Source organism: Euprymna scolopes, chromosome 2, assembly GCF_053919585.1.
Source record: "Euprymna scolopes isolate OS-2025 chromosome 2, ASM5391958v1, whole genome shotgun sequence".
NCBI lineage: Eukaryota > Metazoa > Mollusca > Cephalopoda > Sepiida > Sepiolidae > Euprymna > Euprymna scolopes.
This window is the reverse complement of record NC_136483.1, coordinates 164,808,353-164,834,118: the sequence shown is the minus strand read 5'-3', so window position 1 is coordinate 164,834,118 and position 25,766 is coordinate 164,808,353. Positions and strand designations below refer to the sequence as shown.

General features: G+C 37.7%; 1 protein-coding gene and 1 pseudogene across 1 annotated transcript; both read right to left on the bottom strand.

Annotated features, from left to right (window-relative positions):
- Positions 1-12,029: 12,029 nt before the first annotated feature.
- Positions 12,030-23,466, bottom strand: LOC145298579 (uncharacterized). Its single transcript, XM_080144329.1, has 2 exons — positions 23,278-23,466; positions 12,030-17,274 (listed from the first exon to the last, which is right to left on the bottom strand). The coding sequence occupies exon 2, from the start codon at positions 17,225-17,227 to the stop codon at positions 15,041-15,043; it is 2,187 nt and encodes a 728-aa protein (XP_080000455.1). The 5' UTR covers positions 17,228-17,274; positions 23,278-23,466; the 3' UTR covers positions 12,030-15,040.
- LOC145241728 (5S ribosomal RNA) lies at positions 17,739-17,855 on the bottom strand (annotated as a pseudogene).
- Positions 23,467-25,766: the final 2,300 nt, after the last annotated feature.

The window sequence follows — 25,766 nt, the reverse complement described above, 5'->3', positions numbered from 1 at the left end:
TAAAACACAAGACAACGATGGACAGAGCTCATAAAGATAGTGTTTATGGATTGTTGGTTTGGTCGTTGTTCGTAGCTATTTTTTTTTTTTAACCGTCAGGGTTTCAAATTTTAATCTCCCCCACCCCCGACACTGAGGACAGCAAGATTCAGCAGTTGTAGGCGAAGTTGGGAAAGGTTTTTTTGTCGTAAACACACAAAAGAGCGAAACAAAACCAACGTTGCCACTTTCACGCCATTGATTTCCGATTCTTTGTGATACACGTCTTTGCCTATCACAAAAAACAAAGATGAAGACGAATTCTGATTCCGACTGCTCCAGGATTTTCATCAAAGTATAACGATGTACCGATCCGGCACCATTTATAACGTTACCGATGTGCACCAACCACACCGGGTACCGGCGCCCTTAACCTCGTCGAATTCCACCCGATGTGGCAGGTGTCCTTTGGTCGTACCTTGTCTCGTTACAAGTTGGCCTGTTGATCATCCTTACCCACTGTGTTTTCATGGAGGGTCGCTTTTCCTCTCGATCGAATCGTCTTTCTTCCATGTGTAGGGAGTCTCCGGGTACATCAATCACTCCGCTGGTCCTTGCGGCTTGCTGAAAAATCAAGAGTCGTCACCAAAACAAACAGAACTCCGGGTTATAACAGTAAAAAACTATTTATTTTTTTCATTACTTCATAACAACTACTGTCTAATTTGAGGTGACTGACTATAGCAGTGAACGATGTAAGATCAGACCAGTAAAGTCACAGAGTTCCGATTAACACAGGCTAGTTCCCATCATGACATCAGACCCTGAAGGGCTCCCAAATTGGGAGCGCTTGACTAGCCCTGCCGTTCGGTTTGCTGGCTACGATTCTTCTGCGTTTAGAATTCCTTTTTCTAAATCCAACCCCTTTTCCCCCACCTCTCCTTAAGAGAGTGGTTACAGACACCTTTCTTTCTTCCTCTTAGAGCTTATCTCTACCAAACCTCAACCCCCATTTGCACTGAGGTGTTTTTACTTATTATCAAATTAGGAGTGATTAATCATTCCAAGTCGAACAATGCCTGGCGGCGACCCCTACTCTTGACCCCCCATTCTTCATCTCGCTCAACAGAGATTTTAAAAACAACCTTTCCGTTGTTAACAGATATATAACAGCAATAAGATAAGAGCCATTATCATTTGTTTTTTCTCTTTCTGACAAAATCCCATATACATTTCTGTTTAAACAACATCAAACCACCATCATCATCATCATTATTAGAATTCAGCCGTGCGAATTCCTCTGAATTCGTGTCGACTAGCAAGGTCACTCGGCATCGCCCGGTTCCCATCGGGTCACAAAAGCCCCGTTAGCTGAGTTGGATTACTTATGCCACTTAGTGACAAACCTTTCCTCCATGGATGGCCTTCTCAGGTACCGAAGTTCCAGACGACATAGTTCTGACACTAATATGTTGCCACCGAACTTGCTGCGGTGAAGTACGGTAAGTGGCAGTCAGAAAAGGCATTCGACTGTAAATGTCCATTAGTTTTTGCTAAGAGATACTGAGCATCCATAGACGAAGACTCACCACAGATACTAGAAAAACTACAGATTTGTACAGGAGATTCCTAGTTAGTATCAGAAATTGTGATTGGACAATTTCAATATTTTTCTGATTCTGATATAATTACTGATTCTATTCTAAATTTACGATCTTTTTATGGAAATCGTTTCAGACAATGCGTGAAGCCACTCGATTTAAGGAGCTAAAAAAGGGGTTAACGCGATGTATTCAGACCCAAAAAACAGCAATTCGTCCCGCTTTGTCAGAAACAGCGCTCATGGAATGTGAGGGCTAGAAGACAAAATAAGAGAAGCAATAATTGATAGGTTAACTTTTAATTCCGATATAATTACCGCTTCCGATATGATTACCGATTCCGATTCCAAAATGGCTTCTAAAACGTAAGATTCCATTGTTTTGTGGAAGATTGATTTAACGGAGATTTCTCATCTACTTTTAAACGTCGAAATAATTTTGTTTTGAATTTGTCAAACGAATTAATGCTATTCCCTTATATATTATCTCCAACCTTTTGATAAACTCATTGAGAGATTTTCATCTATATTTTTTCACTCGTGCCATTTTTTTTTTTTTTTTTCATCCACTCGTGCCCTCTTTTAGCTGTGTCATTTTTACCGAATCATATTTTGGTGCAATTATTTTTTTTTACCTAAATTCGTTAATATGGTCTATAAATTTTAGTTTTACTGGTAATTTAAATAAAATATTTTTCATTTCAAAATTAGTACGAGCAAAAGAAAATTCGGTTTTAAACAGATTTTAAAAAATTAAAAGAATCGTTTTTGGAATAAAAAATTTGGTTAATTTTTTATTCTTCGATTCTGGTACTGATTCCAATATACCAAAATTTTTATGTTTCTGATTCACGATTTCGATTAATCGTCCTAACACCAATCACAAAAGGAATAAATGCTAATAAACTACTCAACCCATCAGGTTAAAAATTTCTTTTCGTAATCTGCTCAACAAGGAAAGACTAGAGAATGATGCACCAGCCCAGATATGGTAACAATACTCACTTCATGAATTTACATGAATACTGGCAAGTATAAGTTTTCCAGTCTTATTTGCTGTAGACTTAGCAGCATCTTCTATGTATTTATTTGATTTCATGATGCCTAAGAATATCAGGCTGAGGACTTTAAACTCTGGACTCTCAGGACGGGTGTATCAACAATAACAGCAGTAGTTGGAAAGGTTATATTAATAAAATTGTATGAGTGTTTTTTGCGCATCTTTATTTTATTTAGGCAAAAAGATGAAAGTCAACTTGTTACCTTAGGCATGACGCCCTAATGGTTTGCGTTGGGGTCGGTTGTCATAAAATTTGTCAATACTTTTTGACTTACCCTCCGCTATAATTTTTCCATTTTACTTTCTGGTATTAGAGAACCTCTGTGAAAGCTCTCCAATGCCAGATAATAAAACGGGATCAGGACACATTGAGTCTAGTAGTTAAGGGTCTTTAAAAATTGAAGGATGTATCATGCATAAGTAGGGAAGATGCGCTAATTCCTGACAAACTGATGTTGTGCACTCACTCCTATCGAAATCCAGGCAGTCTAATCTACTCCAATCACATGCGATTTTCACTTTGAGCTGATGCTTAAAGTAGACTACCAGATCCCGATCGGAAACAGATCGAACCGCATGGACCTCAAGATGTGAAACCCACGTGAAACCCGCGTCACGAAGATGTGAAACCCACGTCACCATTCTCGCTACAGCTAGAATGGCTTAAAAAAAACGTTCTTTTGTTCTTAAGCAACGGCAGGGTTACATTGCGGAGACGTATGCGGCATTCAGGAGCATCGAATGTTCGGCGTCGATGCGAGCTGTTACCTCGCTGACATACTCTCGAAGGAGACGCAGCGTGCTGCAATAGAAGGATGCGGATCTTTATATGTGCGTGTGTTTCTAGCCCCTACGTGACTTACGCATTGTCATCTTATTTACGAGGGTCGTTCCAAAAGTAAGGCCTCCTAATTTTAACTTAAAGCGTTGAAGAGCTACGAAGATGTGAGCGGTATCATTAAAACGAGTGACCTTTTGTGCTCCAGAATTTATTTTTCTACATAGTCACCACCATCCTCAATGCACTTTTACCATAATTTCAATGATGCATCTCTGCTTCTGACACCCGTCCATGACAGATGTTGCTTTCTTAGAGCCTCATTTTGCCATTATCATATAGTTTTTTTAAAAAACAAAGTCTCCTTATCAGCAACTCTGCTCTATAGAAAATTGCTCTAACCCCCTTTATATATATATATATATATATATATATATATATATATATATATATACTAGCAAAAGTACCCGTCGTTGACTGGGTTCAAAAACAGCCTACAGAAAATGGACTCTGATTTATGAAAGTATGATAGGTTATGAAAAGGAAGGGTTGTAAAGAGATAGCTTCGAATTTGGCAGTATCAAAACCAAAGCAAAATATGATGAAAGTAAAAATAAAATAGATAAACCCCATAATTTATTATACCATACCTGTTCACACTAAAACACTTATCACAATATTCTGTGGATCTATATTAAAAATAAACTTGTTAAACTTTGTGACATATTTTCATTCTATGGAAGTCAGGCGCGAATGAACACCCCATAATTTTATTATACCATATTTCTTCAAACTGAGACATAATTATCAAAGTATACTTACGCAGATAGATATGAAAAGTCTTTATTAAAGTTTGTGCCTATTTCCATTCTATGGAGGCCAGGGGCGAACGCAGACCCCACAATTTTATTATACCATCCCTGTTTAAGTTAAAACATACTTATTAAAGTATTATTATGTACATCTATATCAAAAACACTTGTAAACTTTTTTTTTTTTTAATTTTTAATTTTTTTTATTTTCATACTTTGTTGGCCAGACGCGTACGCAGACCCCACAATTTTAATGAATCATCATTATGCCAGATCAAACATACCCATTCCTGTGTCTCGATACATCTTCTATCGTTATAGGTGATCAGTTTTCTATAGTAGTCAACCATATAGGAGCCTATTCCTGACCAGACACAAACGTTCAGCTTTATATTATAGAAGATATATAAATTTATATATATATATATATATATATATATAGAGAGAGAGAGAGAGAGAGAGAGAGAGAGAGAGAGAGAGAGAGTTTAGTCAGTTAGTAGAGAGTTGGTGAGATACAGTCAGTAGAGCTAAACAGACGAGGAGAGTCAGGTAACAGTAGCCGTCCGGGGGCTGTCGCCTCTGTAAGCTGGAAGAGCTCTCCGGTGTATGATATAGTCACAAATGTAGAATAAGTCAAGCATGCCACTTTCCAAGTGGGGGCAACATTCTGGGAATAAAAATTGCTGAAAATACACCCGAGACTTCTGGTCGTTTCCTTTGGATGAATCGTCATTTACAGCTTCCAGGGTCCGTCTAACAAGATCCAAAGATGGACAAGGTATGTTTTCCCCACTGACCAGATGTAAGGCCCCACAAACCTGTGTTCCGTCCTCTTGTATTGTCCGTGCTTGTTATATGTCCTGTTATATACATGTTATATGAACATTAAATAGACGAGCACGAAATAGAGAAACTAGAAACGATCACAATACGTCACACACATAAGTATACACACGTTAATAGATGTCCGTTAAACGCATTGCATAAACATTTTATAGAAACTCCAGTATGCAACATACGTCGATTTGGTCATTCTTAAATATACACCCAGTTATACAACAATGGAAATTATTATACAATAACTATTTTCTATCATATGTTTTTTTCTGGCGTTTTAAAATTTGATCAGCTCTCGGAATATTCCGGCGATTTACGTAAGATGCTGGAATATGCAGACAATATCCACGAATAAGCGGGTCACTCTCTGCATAAGTGCCCAAGCTTATTCGTATTTACACACTAGCGCCATATCTGACAAAATAGAGAAAATGTGGATGTCAATAATGTCATTTTTTGTTTCTTTTCAGGTATTTATTTTAGCCGTTGTCAGGTGTATAGATAGATAGATATGTAGATAGTCATCATACTCACACACACACACACACATATATATATATATATATATATATATATATATATATATATATATATATATATATATATATATATATATAAAGATCTTAGGTACACGTTTTATTTCATTTTTTTTATTTATTGATTTATATAGGTGTTATTTATTTTATTTTTATTTTTTTTTTGGTTTACCTTAAAGGTTTTCTATATACAAGAGCATCAACACATGTTAGCACTTAAAGACAATTCTCAGAATATACTCCTATAATTCTGAATAAGACTTTTATAATGCGAATGTGTGTGTGTGTGTGTGTGTGTGTGCGTGCGTGCGTGCGTGCGTGCGTGCGTGCGTGCGTTGGTTGGTTGCCTGCCACAATCCTAATTTTTGTTAATTTTTATTTTATTTTATTTCTTATTACGGTGAATGCCTACATGCTCTCTTTTTTTTCGTCTTACGTGCGCTTTGCAACACACCACGAAAAATATTTACTCTGGGTGCTATTTAGTTGCTCTTCAGAAACGATCTACTGTCAATAACAAAAGTGAAACAAAAACGCGCAAACAATATTTCTAAACGAGACAAAAAGGAAAAAACTGATTAAGAAAGATGAGAAATACGGTAAGTAAAAAACATGAAAAATTCACTTTAAAGACCATAATCAGAGAAAAATACCCCAAGAAGAATCTCTGACACCACGTTGAAAAGTTCTCAACCTGCCATCTTACAAGTGCATATGCCCTGAAGCTGGAAACGTAACTTCATCTAACACTTTATTTGAAACGATATTATAAAATTATATATGCATACATATATGTGTGGGTACATATGTGTGTATGAGGTTCATGCAAGAGTGCTCAATACCGAAGTAGGGCAACGCATACTATTAATATTGTGCCAGAAATTTCCTTACAATTTTTATTACAGACTCAACCATTGTATAAGGAATATCGCCTGAAAAGGTATCTGGTTACTTGTAACTGGCTGATTGAAACATGCTCATGCTTATGTAAAACAAATAAAAAGTATATAAGTGTGTGTGTGTGTGTGTGTGTATGTGTGTGTGTGCGTGTGTGTGTGTACGCGTGTGTGTGTGTGCGCGCGCGTGTGTGTGTGTGTGTGTGTGTGTGTGTGTGTGTGTGTGTGTGTGTGTGTGTGTGTGTGTGTGTGCTTTTACGCCATTTCTTTGTATTGTTTAGCGAAATCTTCCCTGATTTTGAATGCAACCGTTGGCCCTTGCTTATCTCGGTATCGGGGGTTAAAAACCTATACTCATGTAGTTTAACGAATACCTGCGGCCAACGAGGAGCACTTCATGCAGATCAAATAATCCTGACTCACCATCTTCATGAGCTTTATGTAAAAATAGCAATATGAACATTTCAAACAAACATTAATTTCCATGACAAAGCAAAACACATTTTTTCATCAAAGCCAAAATCCATGGTGAGGAAATAGATACTTCTACATTTAACGACCCGCGGTTTCCACGAAGTTTCTCAGGTGGGCTCGGCCGTTGACGAAAATAATCGGAAGCAGCCAATCGCGAAAGGTTAAACCGCTACAAGAAAATTATAATAAATAGGAAATATATAGAAATACAATAAATAAAATTACAAAAATGTATTTAACCCTATTCCTAAATCCTTATCCTAACCCTAAACTCTAGCCATAAACACTAACCCTAAACCCTAACTCAAACCCTTAACTTTAACCATAAACCCTAACCTGAGCGATGAGGATTAATTTTTTATTTCTTCCAATTTATAAAAACATAGTCTTCATAGGTTCGCATTAGCTAAAAACAGACAGCGCGTTTGTTAAAACTTGAGGAATACGCGGCAGAACTTTTCCGGTTATTTCTGTCAGCTGCCGAGCGAGTCTGAGCCAACTTCGTGGAAATTGCAGAAGCCGCGGGGAATAATATCTACATTTCCGTCACACACGCGGAAAACAACGACGATCAGAAACATCTCCTACTGTTAAGAACGCGCGTATAACCACACACAACCAGCAACATACGTGACCAAACAGGAGAGAACTTGAATGCTTACTGGAGAGAACTTGAATGACTACTAGACACTGTCCTCGAGTGTCTAAGGTCTCTCTGTACAAGGGTTTGTCAGGACAACCTGGCATGAGGATACTTTTTCAATAAAAGTAAACCCTGACCAAATATTTAAAATCACATAGTATTCGCCGCCCAAATAAGATCTCCTCACTATAGCTAACCCACATTAGCTTTTACGATGAATAGTGCACCTTCTCCAAGTGATGTTACCTCAAGTAATAGCCCGAAGCTGGATACTCCACCAGACTAGATAAATTCTTGTCCTGGATTCCATTGAGACCAAGAGACCAAAATAAAAGATATACTACAATGTATAAAAATGGTTAATTGGGGAGAGGAAAATTATGTTCTCAATTTCTTTACTAACTCAGTGTTTGAGAGATAAAGAACTTTAATGAAACATTGGAATATCTATGTATCTCATATAGACTTCAAGCGTTAGCCCCAGGTTATGGGCCTCTTAATTTCTGAGAAATTCGACTGAAGTAATTTTTTTTTTAATGTACCAAATAAGCAAAACAATCCAAGGGAATTATCAGTTCTACTAATAAAGCATGCGCATAAATCAGTCTAGCTTATAAGCTTTCACTTATAAATAAGTGTAAAAAACACTTTCCATGCATATAATACTTTTATAGTTACCTAGCACAGCCTGAGTATGTTATATTCATGCCAATCGAAAATACGTCCTCGACACTCTCTGACATTGTCGGACATTTTTGAGTAGCGAATGAGCTTGTGTCTGTCGAAATGAGGTATAATTCATAGGAGGTCCATCTTTCACGGACGTTGCTTACCTCTTTTGAGCAGAGTGTTTATTGCTTACTGCTTGGGGCGCCCCTACCGAGGAATGCCGACGGGGCTGCTCAAGCAATATTTAAATGGTCAGAGTGCTTCTCCTTTATGGGCGCTGGCTTGACTTTCTCAACCTTCCTACCTTATGTCACATTCACCTACGGTTGGAAGGAAGTAGATATCTAAGGTATGGTTCGGTGCAATCCTAGAAGGTCTATCCATCCAGGCTTTACCTTCTCCCCCGTTGAAAAGAGGTTGGTTTATTGCTAATCGTCTGAGGCGTCTCTACCGTGGTATGCTGACGAACCTACTCAGACATTTTTTTGTAAGCCAGAGTGCTTCATCTTTTTGGGCGCTGGCTTTCTGAACCCACTTTCCGACCTTGTGCCACATCTTCCTGCGATGGGAAGGAGATAAACACCATATAGGTATAGATTTACTTGAAAATGGATGACGTCATAAAAATGAATTGCAATTACTAAAAACAATCTGACATCATATAGGATGAATGTTAGTTGCCAAATATGTGATCGAATATGCATATTTGTTTGAAAGCAGCAACAGCAGCCGTAACTGCTTGTTGGTGCTGCTTTACCAACCAATGGCAAATGTAAGAAATTATATATGGACATTACAAACTAAATTAGTACAAATACAGATGGGAAGAGAAGGAAACTACTACTATTAGGAATTCCACCCCTGTTTCTTGCTTTGAATGTACTGACATGGAGAAGTTTAAATGTAACATGAACAGGCATTTTTCTGCTCAACTCCCCACAGTCCCCTGTGAAATACGATCCCAAATATGAACGCGTTGCGTTCCAAGTGACAATATTCCTTGTTTTGTGCGAAAAGAAGTTTTAAAACATGTAATGGTAAATGCAATATAAAGTTGACCGATTTTTTTTTTCATGCCATAAAATCAGCTGTAAATCTGTCTATCTAATCCTGAACAGTACTGATCGTAAAACTTCCAAAAATTCATGTCATACGCAATCATCATCATCATCATCATCATCACCACCACCACCACCACCACCACCACCACTACCACCACCACACTATTGATTATCAACAAATAACTTTGGGTTATTGAGGCCAAGATACATCTTAAACCGACTTCTTTGATAGGCTGTCAATATTTAGATCCATCATCATGATGGTTGTCACGCGAACCGAGTATACGAATTTCCAGGGAGATTCCATTCATTCGTACGAGAACACAGCGAAATTCGAGATCCATACATCGTATCACAATTCTTTTGATAATTGCGTGCGTGGCGTATTTTCGCGACGCACTATTCTTGCTGCTCACGATTCTTCAGACTAATGATGATAAAAACGTTCACTTTCGAGCCTATCCACACCAACCCTTATCCCATTCATCCACTCCGCTCTCCCGAGTTCATTCGCTTCCCATCTTAGGGTTATGACTATCATATGATTTGCGCACACAGCTTGGAAATTTTTGGAGTCGAATAACAGTCGTCCTATAGCTAAATAGAGTAAATTTAAGTGGAACTTTGAAATAAACTTGTCTGTTCGTTTTAAACTGGTCCATTGGCAAAGACTTCGGAAGATCTCTCCATACAGGATAGCATTCATAGCGGATACAGTCATCTAGATAAAACGTCGATAGCTTTAACGTTGTTACACAGATTAAATCGATGTATGATTGAATCATTTTATTACTCTATTTTTTATTGTTTTATTATTAGTCGTTTTATTACACTATTATTGTTTTCCTGTTCATGGCAAGAACTGATCAGAACTTATTTTATCAAGTTTTATTTCCCAATGGATATACCAGTGTTTTAAGAGGATGATACTGGAACAATGGCTCCGTTTAGTCTTGATAGATTATGGATATCCACTGAAGGGTTCCCGCATGTGAAATTTTTATGACAAAAGATGCACAATCTCCAACCACACCTCTCGTGAGTCGGCAGTGTTTTAATTCCACTTGCAAGTATATATAAGTTCAGGGCGACTAGAAACAATACCAAAGTAAGGAGAAAGCACTTACAGTGCCTAGAATTCCCAAATGGTCACCAATTCGGTAGTGGCCAGCTTCTTCATCGTTGCTTAACTTCGGTAATCTGGCAAGAAAGTCGTCCCGAATTTCTACTTGTCATTGGAATAAAACAGTGCGGACTCAGAAAAGGTGATGTTGGAGTTGCGTCTCCTACACTGACTCCGGCTATTCTGATTGGTTGAACTCGCACTATCGTTACATTCCGAAATACCGAGTTCTCATCTTAAACGAACGATAAACTACCTTTAAAACATGGCGCCTCAATGATACACCGATCTCAATGGTACACCGCTCTGATTACATTACTGCGTTCTACATCTCTCTCTCTCTCTCTCTCTCTCTCTCTCTCTCTCTCTCTCTCTCTCTCTCTCTCTCTCTCTCTCTCTCCCAAAAAATATATGAATCAGTTACATAGTTCATTTACATTTACTTTAAAGCCGACACAAAAATAAAAATTGAACTTATTTTAGTAAACATATACATTCTACATTAGTTCGTCTATATCGCTCTCTCTCTTTCTCTCTCTCTCTCTCTATATATATATATATATATATAAATATAACCAGTAATTTACAGTTTATATACTTAAAAATCTCCTTATGTGTTAGTTAGAAGCCTTTAAACTGTTTATTCCTGACTATCTTCAAAGTTTGTGCGCACACGTGTGTGTGTGGCCTTGCTGTGTGTGTCTGCTTGTGTGTATGCGTGTGTTTGCATGTTGTGTGTGTGGGAGTGTTCGTGAGGGTGTGTGTGTGCGCCTGCTAGCGTTTGCGAATATGGGTGTGGTTACGTGTGTGCGTGTGTGTGGGCGCATGTGCTTTCGTGTGGGTGTATATTTGTGTGTGCGTGCGTGTGTTTGCGTGTTTGCATGTGTGTGTGTGTTTTCGTGATTGCGTTTGTGTCTTTGTGAGTGTGTTTGTGTCTGAGTGTGTATGTGTGCGAGTGTATGCGTGTTTGCATGGGTGTATATGCGTGTGTGTTTGCGTTTGTGTTTGTGTGCGTTTGTGAGTGCGCGTGAGTGTATGTGTGTGCGAGCGTTTGCGTCTGTGTATGTATGTGTGTATTTGTGTATGTGTGTGTGTTGCGTCAACCAGACTACGTCACGGCAAAACGCATGGTTTGGCGGGTACAGCTAGTTTTATATAAATAAAGATTTCAATGATTAGATAATCACGAAATTGTCCATATAATGTTCATTTGCATCCAAGCAACCTAAAGTATGTTATACAAGCAGGTGTATCCGCCGCTGCCCGAGGAAAAGGTGTTAGGTATTTTTTTTATTAAAACTCGTATTTCTCTATCTGTTTCTCTTTCCACGTTTTCTCGGCCCGTCTCTACCTTTTTCTTTCTAATCCGCCTGGCCCATTCCTCTCTCTCTCTGTGCACTCAATACGCACACACGCGTACTTTATATATCCTCGAGAAATGAGTCGACATCAAGAATACCTGTTTTGCATTTTTTAAACTTTTAGCTTGACACACACACGCACGCGCGCACGCACGCGCGCACGCACGCATGCGCAAATAACTACACTTTATATAACAGACTAGAGATTGCTTCAATCTTTTTAATTTCTGCATATTCATAGAGGGCGGGAAGAACAGAATGTTTTTAAACAGGTTCGAAAAAAAATATATCATCTTTTGTACTCAACATAAAAATTAAGATAATTTTTTTAATTTTCACAAATTTTTGCTTGGTCCTGGATATGACCTTAAACTATATCCAGTGGTGAGGCCCCACCTTGCGGGCTTTGGGGAGTGTGGAGCCACCCTTTAATTTCCATTGCTCCCAGGTCCTCTCTGATCCGGAATGGTAGTACCTGTTAGGGTCCCAACTATGGGTTAAATAGAAACAGACTTGAAAACAACAAATATATTCTATTAAAACATTTTTCTTCAAAATCTTTGGATTCGGCATTAAATAGCCTGAAAAGGGTTGATATGCCGTAAACCAAAAACAACCAAAACAACCAACCAAAACAAATTTTTGCCATAAATAGGCATCATATGTCATATTTAAGAAAATCGACAAACTTTGGGCAGCTCTCAAATTTAAACCATTTGATTTTTTTTCTTCTTACTTTTGTCTTTTTGCTTTGTGTTCTGTAGGCTTTCTTTTTTACAAAGAGTCACCACTTATCAAGGCCTGGAGGCCACTCGAGGATAAGGGTGAATGTCTTTATTGTAGTCATTGGGACAATAGCGTTTGTGGTGGAAATTTGGTATAATTAGATTATTTATGAGGTCGGTTCAACAAGAACTTGTTTACATTGACTTGAAGACGACCATATTGTAGTCAGCTGGAAAGCTGATAAGGTGAACAGAGTTTCACAGGTGGACAGTTCTAGAAAAGAAGCTTTGTTCATGAAATCCACGTTTTGGTTTGGACAGCTATAGAGAATGGAGGAAGTTATTGGTCGCAGTTTTGCTTCGACGAGTGTAAGAAAGCACTCATTGCATACATTAAATAAAAGCTTTCAAGGATGACAAATTCGCATGTTTTTACAATGGAGTCGCCACTTATCAAGTCCCGAAGGCCACTCGAGGATAACGGTTAATATTTATTTTTGCTGACCATAGAACTTACTTTTTTATTGTTTTTTGTTGTTTTTAAATACAAGTTTATCATAGCTTGTAGACTACATAATTTTTTTTTTTTTTGCAGTTTATCTGAAAGCAATATACATAAACTATTAAAATAAGTTAATTTAGTGTAAATATGTGATAAGAACCGAATTTGGAATAAAATTATGATTTGTATACTGCTTCAAAAAGTATGTTCTATTTAAGGAACAATGCTGGAGAAAAGGTTTACGAGTGTATGATGGCTACTGAGATGATAGCGTAGTAATAGTTAGTAGAGGAAATTGGTAGAAATTGACTATGTAAAAGGTTGGCGTGACAAGAATTTGTTTATATTGGACTTGAAGACGATCGTGCTTTAACCAGATGAAAAGCAGGCTAGCGGAACAGGGTTTCACAAGCGTGTAGCTTTGTTCGTCGAATTTGCGTTTAGATTTAGGCACAGATAGAGAGTGAAGAAAATTGTTGATATAGGTTGTAGTTAGACGAATGATATTTCTGACTGTTTTACAGGAGGGCCATAGACGAGAAGTTACCATGAAAATAACGGTAGAGCAGGGCCAGGCTCGCAACGTCTCTTCTGTGAGAAAGAAGCTGCAAGGAGAAGAAAAGGAGATCATCTACTAGATTGCGAAACCGGTTTTGAACTTTGTCTAGATAGGATAGGGTGCTCTGAGCGGCTCCTCCCCAGATGAGACAACAGTACTCCATTTCTTGACACAATGTGGTAATATAAAATCTATAAAGCTCTTCGAATGGGCATGCGTGACGTTGTATCATATATTTATGTCACGATGCCGTTAATCGACTTCTTATTGGCATTGGTGGATTTGTTGTGAGAAATTATAGCAGTAGCAGCGGAGTTATCATTGGTTAATAATTTGTCACGCCACTTGGAAGAGATCGGGCGCGAAATTTGTGTCTGTTTGTTTTTCAGGAGCAGTTTTCGACAAGACAGCGAACGGAGGAGACGTCACCCTTCCCGCCGCACCATATGGCAGCCTTTGCCTCAAGATATTCCCCACGAGGGGATTTTAAAAACCCTAAAAAATGGGTTTAATTAATTTTCGGACTTGTTTGTCCAACAAGGCATGAGTGAACCGTTATGATGAAAAATCTAAGTTAAACGTGTTTCAGCGTGCCGATGTTAACGAATCATTTTTAGACGAAAAGTCTAAGTTAAACATTTCTCAACTTGTCGACAGTGACGACTTACGTTGAAACGAGAAGGAGATGGACTTTAACTCTGGATAAACTGTTAACTCTGTAAATCGAACTCTGATACTCCCAAGGGAACTTTTGGATCATAAGATCCTATTATACCCGAGCCAGTTATGTGCAGCTGAAAAAAGTGTAGCATTTTTTTTTTTTTTTTTTTTTGCAACCTCGAGGATTACATTAATAAAGACGTCTGTTCAATTTTAAGGTAATTTTGTTGTTTGCTAATATTTTTTCATGCACTGCTAGGCGCCCCCCAACATGGAGAGAATGGAAATATTTCTCACATTGTATAAAACATCGTAAAGTATTTTTCCATATCTTTGATTCTAAATAAAAAAACTCGAACACAAAAAAAAAGATCATATGTTCTTAACTTTTATTGCTGATGTAATGATGTGAGTCAGCATTGCCTTCCTCTTACACACATACTTTATGTACAGAGGTTTCCATGCCGGAGCCTTACTGAGGAGCTGAGGAGCTAAACGCAGAAAGTCCTCCCTATTAATTAATTCCTATGTTAATGTTTGAGTTGCTCCTTTTTTCCCCCCCGATCGGTTGACCGTATTTATCAAAATCTGTTTTCGTTTTAACAGATTTCATTCGAACCAAAAAAAAAAAAATTAATGTCTATTTTACAAAGTTACTTATTTTCATAAATAACAAACAGTCAAAACAAACTAAGCCTTGAATTTCAAACGCGACGCAGATTTTCATTATATTAGTAAACATTGCTATTATAGATATTATTTTCTCTACTTCACCACTGGTAATTTGGTTGCACTACTGCTCCTCCTCCTTTCTCCTTCGCTTCCAACTGCGTCGTCGTTCGAGGCAGTCACATCTGTAGCTGATTGAACGTTAATTATAAAAGGTTTAATTTTGGTGGATTTCTCAGGCAAATCCGATCGTGTCTTCTCTGTACTGAATGCCTTGCTTTGCTTGTCAACCGATTCTGGGGCTAGATTTGTTTCTCTTATAAATACTGGGCTATAAGCTGACCTAATCACATTCTCCGATTTGATAGTTTGGGTGCCGCAAGATGACGATTTTCTTATGTTTAGGCCGTTGTTGGTGTCAGATCCGAGGTTATCAGATCGGGTTTTATCCATTCTAACACTGCTCTTCTCCTCCTCCTCCTCCTCTTCGTTTCCAACTGTGTCGTTACTGGGGAGAGTCGCTTCAGTCGTAGATTGAACGTTAATTATCAAGGGCTTAACTTTTGTGGGATTTTCAACTAAATCGATCTGTGTCTCCTCGACATCTGGTACCTCGTTTTGTGTGCCAGCCGACTCTGACAAAAGATTCTCTCTTGTAAACACCGGATTATAAGCGGATGTAATTTCATGTTCGGGTCTGATAGCGTGAGTGCCGCTGGATAGCGATTCAACCATAGTTAGTTCGACCTTGTCGTTCTCAGATTGAATATTGGATCCAGTGTTATCCAATCCAGCATGTATCTTATTCTCTCCTTCGCTGCCAACCGCGTCGTCCTTCGAAATAGTCGCATCGGTGGCTGATTGGACCTTAATTATTAAAGGCCCAACTTCGGTGGGGTTTTCAAGTAAATTCGACTCTGTCTCCTCAACACCTACGACTTTGTTTTGCTTGTCAGTCGATTCTGACTCTAAATTGTTTTCTTGCGTAAAAACTGGGAACTGCGCATGTATAATTTCACTCTCGGGTACGATAGGGTGGTTACCGTAAGATAACGATTTACTGGCGGTTTCGGTGCCAGATGCGAGGTTATCAGGTCCATTGTTATACAATTCACTACTATTATTGTCTGCTTCGCTTCCTACCCTGCCGTCGTTCGAGAGGGGCGCTTCAGTCGCAGATTGGACCTTAATTATCAAAGGCATAATTTTGGCGGGTTTCTCAAGTAATTCCATCTCCTCGACATCTACTATCTTGTTTTGTGTGTCAGTCGATTCTGCCAGTAGATTAGTTTCCGTTGTAAACACCGGGGAACGAGCGGACGCAATCTCATCTTCGTGTCTGATAGCGTGGGTATCATGAGACAAAGATTCCATTATGGTCGATTCTAGCAATCCTCGTAGACTGTCTTGCAGTGTATTCGGCCTTGGTACCTCTGGAACAAATAACGATTTCGGAACCATAAGTGACGATATAGATTTTTTATCGATACTCTCAGAAGAGGGCGTTGTAGCTAGGGGCGAGTCAATCTCGGATATTGATGCTTGACTGATCTTCTTTATTAAGGGTTTATTAACATTTCCAAAATCTTGTTGGCTAGCATGTACATCCTGTTTCTTGTCAGAAACCTGCGTGCAAGAACGGACGCTAGATGAGGGGGAAGACATTTCGTTTACGCTGCATGACATTAATTTACAGTTCTCATCGTTTTCCGGCCCTGGTATATTCCGTTGAAAATCACGATCATCAATATTGTCACCCACTGTTGTTTCGTTTGAATCGTTAAAGTGTTGGAATTTCGCACCCCCTACAATTTCTTGGGCCTCTTCACCATTATGCTGTAAAGCACGGTTTAAGATTTTTTTCTTTATTAAATCTTCCACTGAGGGCGAAGGGCTGCACTTTGGGGTTTCAGAGTTGATTACCAATTTTTGGTTATCGGCACTCTTTTTGCGAACTTTAACTTTGGAATCTGCGAGGACGAAACTTTGATCATTCAACTTCACATCCGACCCCGAGTCTACGAGTGTTTTGGATTCAAATTCCACCTCTCTCTCTTCGGTCAGTCTTTTATTCTCACTTGATACATCATTGTTGTCCGAGCCAACGTCCTTGCTCGTGATGTCAGTTGGAACGACAGTATCGGAAACAGGGGGCACTTTCTGTACGTCTATCTGATTACACATTCCCTCTGGAGATGGGCAACAATCACGCTGGATGACGTTTCCGTTCTCCAATTCTCTCGCTTCCGGCATCGGAGCCAAACAGCTAAAGGTGGCTCCCATCTTGTCCAGGATCTTTTATGACGTCCACTCTATCTGTAGTTAGAAACCTGTTAATATAAAGGAGAAAATAAAAAGTCACTAACTTATAAAAACGAGAGTTCTAAACATTTTAGTCTTATCCGCGACAATTTTCACTAACCTCACCTGAAGAATGGGCACATTTAGTATATTTAGATCTGCTGGTTGAGTTTCCAGTGTTTTAATGAAACTAAAAGTATTGATGATGCATGATCAAACTAATGCATAGTGTTGTATATATATATATATATATATATATATATATATATATATATACATATATATACATACATATATATACATATATATACATATATATATATATATAGTGGCTTCCTTCAGTCTTGACTGACTATGGATACCTACTGCGTGAAATTTTTGTGGCAAGAGTTGCGCAATCTCAAACCACACCTCTCCTGAGTCGACATTGTTGAATACCAGTGGCAGGTGGAGGTTCAGGAGGACTGGAAATAATGCCGAGATCAGCGGAAAGCACATACAGCGCCTAGAATTTCCAAATGGTCACCCATCTGGTACTAGGCAGGCTCAACGTTGCTTAACTTCGGTGATCTGACGAGAACCGGTGTGTCAACGCGATTATGCCGTGTGTGTGTGTGTGTGTGTGTGTGTGTGTGTGTGTGTGTGTGTGTGTGAAGGGAACTAAGAATTAGGAAAATTCTTTAAGAGGATACTTATCGGGACAATGAAAAGCTCAACATTTGAGGTGGAGCTTATATATTGCATAAAGAAGGAAAAGAAAAAACGACAATATAAAGATATATGCTAATGCAAATAAATTTAATCGTTCATTCAAGAAGGAGAGTAGGAATATAATAAACTATTAAATTTATACACATTAATATATATATTTATATTGTCGTTTTTTTTTTCCTTCTGCATATTTATTCCACGTTAATATTGTTCAAAGATGAAAACATTCAATGAGGTTAACGAGGTTTGTACAAAAGTGCTCAATACCAAATGAGAGCAAGATATATATTTTTTTATTTATTTTTTACATAAACGTTTAGGTATTGCTACACAGTAATGAATATGTTTCAGTCAACTAGTTGTAAATAACTGGCGACTTCGTCAGGCGATGTTGCTTTTACAAAAGCCAAATCCTGGCTGACTGAAACATATTCATGACTATGTAGCCATATCTATATATTTATATTACACACACATACACATACACATACAAGGGGCATTCCAAAATTAACGCCTCCTATTTTTTATTCCGCCCGAATGGAATTGCATTGTTATGATGACTAAACTTATGCATTCATGGCCTGAAAGTCTCATCTTTCTGTTGCAGATATTGACAATGTGCGAATCTAAAGAACGCAACCTCTGCCATAGACGTGCATCCGAAGCAGAGAGGCATCATTGAATTCCTAGCAAAGATGCCTTTAGAATGGTGGTGACTATGTAGAAAAATAAATTCTAGAGTACAAAAGATCGCTCGTTTTAATGGTACCACTTCCATCTTCGTAACTCTTCAACTTTTTGGGTCAAAACATAGCAGGCTTTACTTTTAAGACTACCCTCGTATCTATATACTGTTGCATATGTAACTGAGCACTATAGTTATTTTTTATTTTTTATTTATTTTTTTCTTTACACAGGAATCACTACTTATCAAGGCCCGGAGGTCACTCTAGGATAAGGGTTAATTGGTATACATTAGTCATTGTGATTATAGCGTAGTAAACATAAGTAGTGGGAATTTTGTAAATTGGATTACTTAGGGGGTGGCGGTTCATCAAGAACTTGTTTATGTTGGACTTGAAGACAATCAGATTGTAGTCAGCTGGAAACCAGGCAATCGGAAGAGAGCTCCACAGGCGTGCAGTTTTGAGAAAGAAGCTTTGTTCGTGGAATCTACATTAAGGTCTAAGCACAGACAAGGAGTGTGGGAAATTAATGATGGTGGTTTCGGCCAGACGAGTGTTTTTCGCGAAAGTCTGGCGAGGTGGGGGGGGGGCATAGATTGTCGCGCAGAAGAGCACTTGCCATGAAAATAATGATAAAGCAGAGACAGGCTCGCGACGTCTCTTCTGTGGGAAAGAATTTGTAGGGAAGAGAAAATGGCATCCCCACTAAGCTACAATGTCTATTTTGAACTCTGTCAAGGCAGGATAAGCTGCTTCTAGCAGATACTGCCCAAATGTGGCAACAGTACTCCATCGTTGGCCGTTCCTGAACTAAAAAACACATAACGCAATATGTATGTGTGTGTGTGTTAAAGATTTACCTACTTTACATTATGTTGTCCTTATAGTATTATATTAGCCTTACATATATATTTGTTTATAAACTAGTGGGGCGGGCGGGGGGCTTTGCCCGTGCGTAAAATATATTTAAATATGATATTTTAGTTTGTCCAAATTTCCTATATATTATTATAGAGTCGTGATTTCAAAAATAAAAAAAAAGTATTTTGTTGCCTCAGCTAGAATCGAAACCGAAGCATTCAAAGCTGGTGACGTTACCACTGTCCCAACACATGTGCACTGATTAAAAATTAAAAATAAACTAAGATGAATGTACAAAATGTATAACGATTTTTTTTTTTGATTTTGACCCATTTTTTAGCCCTTAGCAACCCTTTTTCCGGATGAAAACCGATTAGTTGAATACTCTATATACCAAAGTTAAAGTCTGTAGATCAAAAGTTCGTTGAGTATATAGGTTGAGAAGTGTTCTCTCACACACATACACACACACACATTCTCATTTTTATCGATATATAGATTTATAATCTTAATTTAAACAAATTTTCTGCAGCAGATATTTTACTTCTTCACGTGTACTCGTCCCAGGACGGGTAAAATTAACGTCCGACAAAACAGTTTTACAACACTTTTATGTCGCTTTACAAAGATTAAAATCAATTTATGATGCTACTAAACCTTATATTTGGAATCCTTATAACAATTTGGATGACAATTCATGTCATGACATGGATTCTCGAATATGTCTAAACGGTTAACGAATCTAAAGAAAAATTGAAATTTGTAAATTTTGCTTAATTGGTACTATAGGTAAAAGTTAATGCAAATCTGAAATATTTCAATTCTCAAAGTCTTTTAAAATACTCCAACAAATTTGAGTTAGGAGATTATTTATAAGCGGGACCTGTGAAAATTCCACAGTGGACTCCTTCATATGTAATATATTGATGTTGGCATTCTGTAGATGTTCAGTGTAAATGGAGACGCTCTAATATTATTGTAGCTCTTTTGTCAAAACTGAAAGTATTTATCTAAGCTAGCAGGTAGCCCTGCATAGCCCGGCGTAGCCAGGTTGTAAAGTACGCTTAAATATGATATTTTAATTCTTGCAGATTTCGTATATATTATTAAAGAGTTAATGTTCTATCGATTTTTATATATTAAAAAGTTGCGATTTCAAAAATAAAAAAAATATATCCATATGACTTAGGTGCATCAGCCGAAACCAAAACTCATGAAAAAATAAAATATATATAACTTGAGTTCCTTCAGCTATAATCGAAACCAAAATTTAGGAAATAATTCTTGGTAAAATCATTTATTACAAGAAATTGAAGTCCATAACAATTAAACGACAGTCACTCAGATGCACGCGTTGGACACAAAATAAATAACACACACGCTATCCTATTAATATATAGATTAATGTCTAATAGCTACTGTTAACATTTTACAAAATGTAGAAATATCTTAATTTTCACGGAGTATTTCCAATTACTATTTAGCTAGTAGTATAAAACTAAATCAAACTAAATATAGTAAACATTAATCACCATTGCTCTTGGCAGATGTGTATCAAAATTCATAATGATTTGTTATTTAATTTAAAATTCAATCTCCTGCATACAATTACATCATCTCTATATAGATTCTCTCTCGCCCCTCTCTCTCTCTCTCTCTCTCTCTCTCTCTCTCTCTCTTCCCATTTCTCTACCTCCTCCTACCTTTGTAACCTAATCTAGTGTGCTAGATAGCTCAATCAGTCATGGATTTTCTACTCCCTAAAGTTGTCAAAAATTCATCAAGTTACCCATTCATATTTCCGCTCTCTCTCTCTCTCTCTCTCTCTCTCTCTCTCTCTCTCATATATATATATATATATATATATATATATATATACTAGCGGGTGTACCCGGCGTTGCTCGGTTGTTTGGAGGTGTGTGTGTGTAAGGGAGGGGGTAAAGTAAAGAATAGGCGAAGTAATAACCCTGTTTAAATATAAAAATTAAGAGATGATAAACTTCTTTAAAAATAATCAGCAAAACTCCATGGTGCGTTTCACACAGTTCATTCCAGTTTTTTAATCAACTACAAAACGAAATAAAGCGGGGAAAAATGGCATAAATAACCCTTCGATGCGGTTAACTGCATGGTGCGTTTCACTCAGTAGAATTAAAATTCCATTCCAGTTTTTTTTAAGTAACTACGAAGCAAAGAAAACCCAAACCAGTGTTTCTTCGTAACTGTCTCTTGTGGACGATCCCACAACGGTGTTAAGTGGTTGCGGAGGAAGGAGGAATTTATTAGAGAGAAAAGATTTTACCACTTCCATTGATCTTAACCGATTTGGGCAGTGAACTCTCAGCAGATAGAATATAGGAATCTACGATTGTTGAGGAAGTGGATAGGTAATGGGCCTATAACACACCCTAGGTATTGTGCTGCACTTTGTGTGTATTACATTTGCATGAAATGTCTTGATTTTTAATCCTATTAATGTCAAAATCCGAGGGGAAAAATGAGTTCATTTTATTGATGATGATGATGATGATGATGATGATGATGATGATGATGATGATGATGATGATGATGAAAAATGGCATAAATAACCCTTCGATTCGGTTAACTGCATGGTGCGTTTCACCCAGTAGAATTAAGATTCCATTCCAGTTTTTTTAAGCTACTACGAAGTAAAGAAAACCCAAATCGGTGTTCCTTCGTAACTGTCTCTTGTGGACGATCCCGCACCGGTGTTGTGGTGGCAGGGAAAGGAGGAATACTGCAGCGTCAGATATGATGACATCATATGTAAAAAGAAAAGACAGCATATACAATCAAAAGTAGGTTCTTTGATACAACAGGGACGCGTTCGAAATGAATGTTTCTCTTTAAAGCACAGTTGAACCATGATACTTGACTTTTTCATTTTAAACTTAAATTCAAGCCATTATCACTGCACAAGCATAAAGGACAGGCATATAAAATCAACAGTAAGTTCTTTGATATGATAGAGGCGCGTTCGAAATGAATGTTTCTCTTTAGCGCACAATTGAACCATGATACTTGACTTTTTGCATTTTAAATTTTAATTCAAGCCAGTATATATGAAAAAAATAATTTTATAAAATCAATAGTAATTTCTCTACAGTGCAATATAGATTACAATGTATTGTGGGTTAAGCTTCCTCTCGGTGCACCGCGATGGGTTGTCAACTATAGCAGGCAATCAATCGATTTGATTAAAAAAAATGTACGATTTCCCCGATTTTGATTACAATAAAAATATGGGAGTGTGAAACACTGGTTAATCATCATTCAATCCCGGCAACATCGGGTCTCCCTGTAAGTAATATATAATAATTCGGAGATATCATAGAGTAAGGTACAAAGCAGACTAGAAAATCATTTTTCTTTTTAAAAAGATACATTAAGATTACATTATACATATACAAGGTGCGTTCCAAAAGTAATACCTCCTATTTTTAATCCGCGTGAATGGATCAAAGGGTATTGCAACTTGTTTTGATGACTGAACTGATAGCACCATCACTCTATTACAGATATTGACGGTGTGAGGCTCTAAGAAACAGCCTTTGTCAATAATGTGCGTCAGAAGGAAAAAAAATTGAACTGACCAACATTCACCGGCGCCTGTTGAACGTTTACAAATCCCATGTAGTTGATGTCAGCACAGTTAAGAGATGAGTTCGGCCGGGCAGCTACGTTGCACAACCACCACTAGCGAAAAAGCAGCGAATACACAAAGTCTGAATACAAGTTGCCACGTTTACCTACCTGAATGAAATACGCAAACGTATAGTTGGTCGTCTATTGGTTTTCGTTTCGTAAAATCTTTTCTGTGATTAAAACTATTTTAAAGGCTAAAAAAAATTCTTATGTGTAAATAAATTATTTTATGCTCCTTCGAAAACAAGTCGGATTTCGAAAATAAAAAATTCTCATGGCAAAGAAACACAAATGACGTCATGTGTTATTATTGCAAATGACACATGACGTCATTTGACGAAGAGAAAACACGTCGCCGAAATCGCTGCGCGGAATTACGTCACAAATGATAGCATATTTATTAAACCGGAAGACTTTTTTTTTCTTTTTTCTTTTTTAGACCAGAAATGTTTCATTATATTCAGATAATACCTTTCTTTTGTTAAAGTTCATTTCGACCAATTACATGAAAAAAATACGGAATGAGTCAAACTGCTATGTTTATCTAACTGCTCAGCAAGAAGTTAGGCACAATGTCAGGTGTGGTTTTGAAAAGCCAGCGTACTAGGATAAACGCACTCTGACCTACAAGATATCTAACCTACCACGTCGACATTACCTGGTAAGAGGCGTCAGGCGATTAGAAATAACCTGATCCTTCCCAAAGAGAGAAGGTAAATCTTGGGAGAGTATAGCTTCTAGAACGGAACAAAATCATACATCTGACCGACAACAAGAAAACAACTGTCGACTGATTGTTGGAGATGTATCCCCGACTAGTACAAACCCTCTACCAAGCTGTAACAGGTTATATACATATATAAAGAATAGGTGCTCATTTAGCAAAGTGTAGCACCTGTTAGTCTCCCTCTGATATTCTGGATGGAACGGAGTAGACAGAGGTTCTCAGCCATTCTAAAAGCATTACATCTAAGGGGGGGTCCGTTGTAAAACGAAACCGGATAGAAAGCGCTCGTAAGCCCTGTACATCAATCTTCTAATGATTGCGTCAGAAACAAAACTTCCTCTCTGTGCACCGCAACAGAGTTTCCAATTCGTCATGAGCCAACACGGAAGTAGTAAGGTTTAGAAAACTGTCATGAGGAATGCTCATGTCAGTGCAGTATCTTTGTTCAAAAATCCGGTCTTTGATTATTAGCAGTTCAGCCCGGCTATACTCGATCCCTGTGTCCTGTTTATAACTTGCCTTGCGTGTGAATACATTTTATGTAAGATTGTAAATCTTTAGACCAAAATTTGTCTGAGTAATTTCATAGAGACTGTAGAGGTAAAAGAATTTTTTAACTTTGACCACAATTTTGACCCCTTAACATTTATTGTTTTGGTCTCAAATCAAAATACAAAGTTTTACCCAGGTCCAAGTAACCTGCATCTAAATTTTCAAGTGTTTAGACACAAAATTGGTAGTGGAGTTTGGTAGTGTTTTCAAAGGTAAAATCGTTGAACTTTGACCCGTTGACAGCCAAATTTTTGGCTGAAAACGGATTAAAAAGATTTTCCTAAATCTCAATACTCCTTATGTCAAATTTCGAGTCTGTAAACCGAATATTTACAGGGTTATTTGGTAGGGAAATGTGCACACACACACACACACACACACACACAGATATTTTCACATTTATCGATATATAGATATACTAGCTGTTCAGCCCGGCTTTGATCGGGCCCCATGTACTGTTCATTACTTGCCCTACGTATGAATACACTTTATGTAAGATTTCAAATGTTTACACCTAAATTTGTCCGAGTAATTTTGTAGAGACCGCAGAGGTCAATTTTTTTAACTTTGACCACAATTTTGACCCCTTAACATTTATTATTTTTGTCTCAAATCAAAATACAAAGCTTTACCTATGTCCAAGTTACCTACATCTAAAATTTCAAGTCATTAGGCACAAAATTGGCGAAGGAATTCAGTAGAATCTGCAAAGGTCAACTCTTTAAACTTTGACCTTTTGGTAGCCAAATTTTCGCCCCAAAATTTCTTAAAATGCTTTCCGCATCTCTGAATATCAAATGTTTAGACCCAGAATTGGTTGAGTAGTTTGCTAGACACCACAAAGGTCAAATCTTTTGGACTTTGACTCCTTTGGCAGCTCACATTTTCGACCCAAACCGATTAAAAAGCTTGCCCTATGCCTGGATACCCTTTATGTAAAATTTCAAATGAGTAGACAAGAAATTGGCTGAGTAATTTGGTAGAGACCGTAGAGCTCAAATCCTTTGTAACTTTGACCACAATTTTGACCCCTTAATATTTATTTTGGGGGCTCAAATAAAATTAAAAGTTTTATCCATGTCCAAGTAACCTACATTTAAAATTTCAAGTGTTTAGACCCAAAATTGGCGAAACGGTTTGGTAGAGTTTTCAAAGGGCAAATCGTTGAACTCTGACCCCTTGACAGCCAAATGTCTGACCGAAAACCGATTAAAAGGATTTCCCCAAATCTCAATACCCCTTATGTAAAATCTCGAGCCTGTAAACCGAAAATTGACAGAGGGGGTGCATATTACTGAAATGCCTTGATTTTTAATCC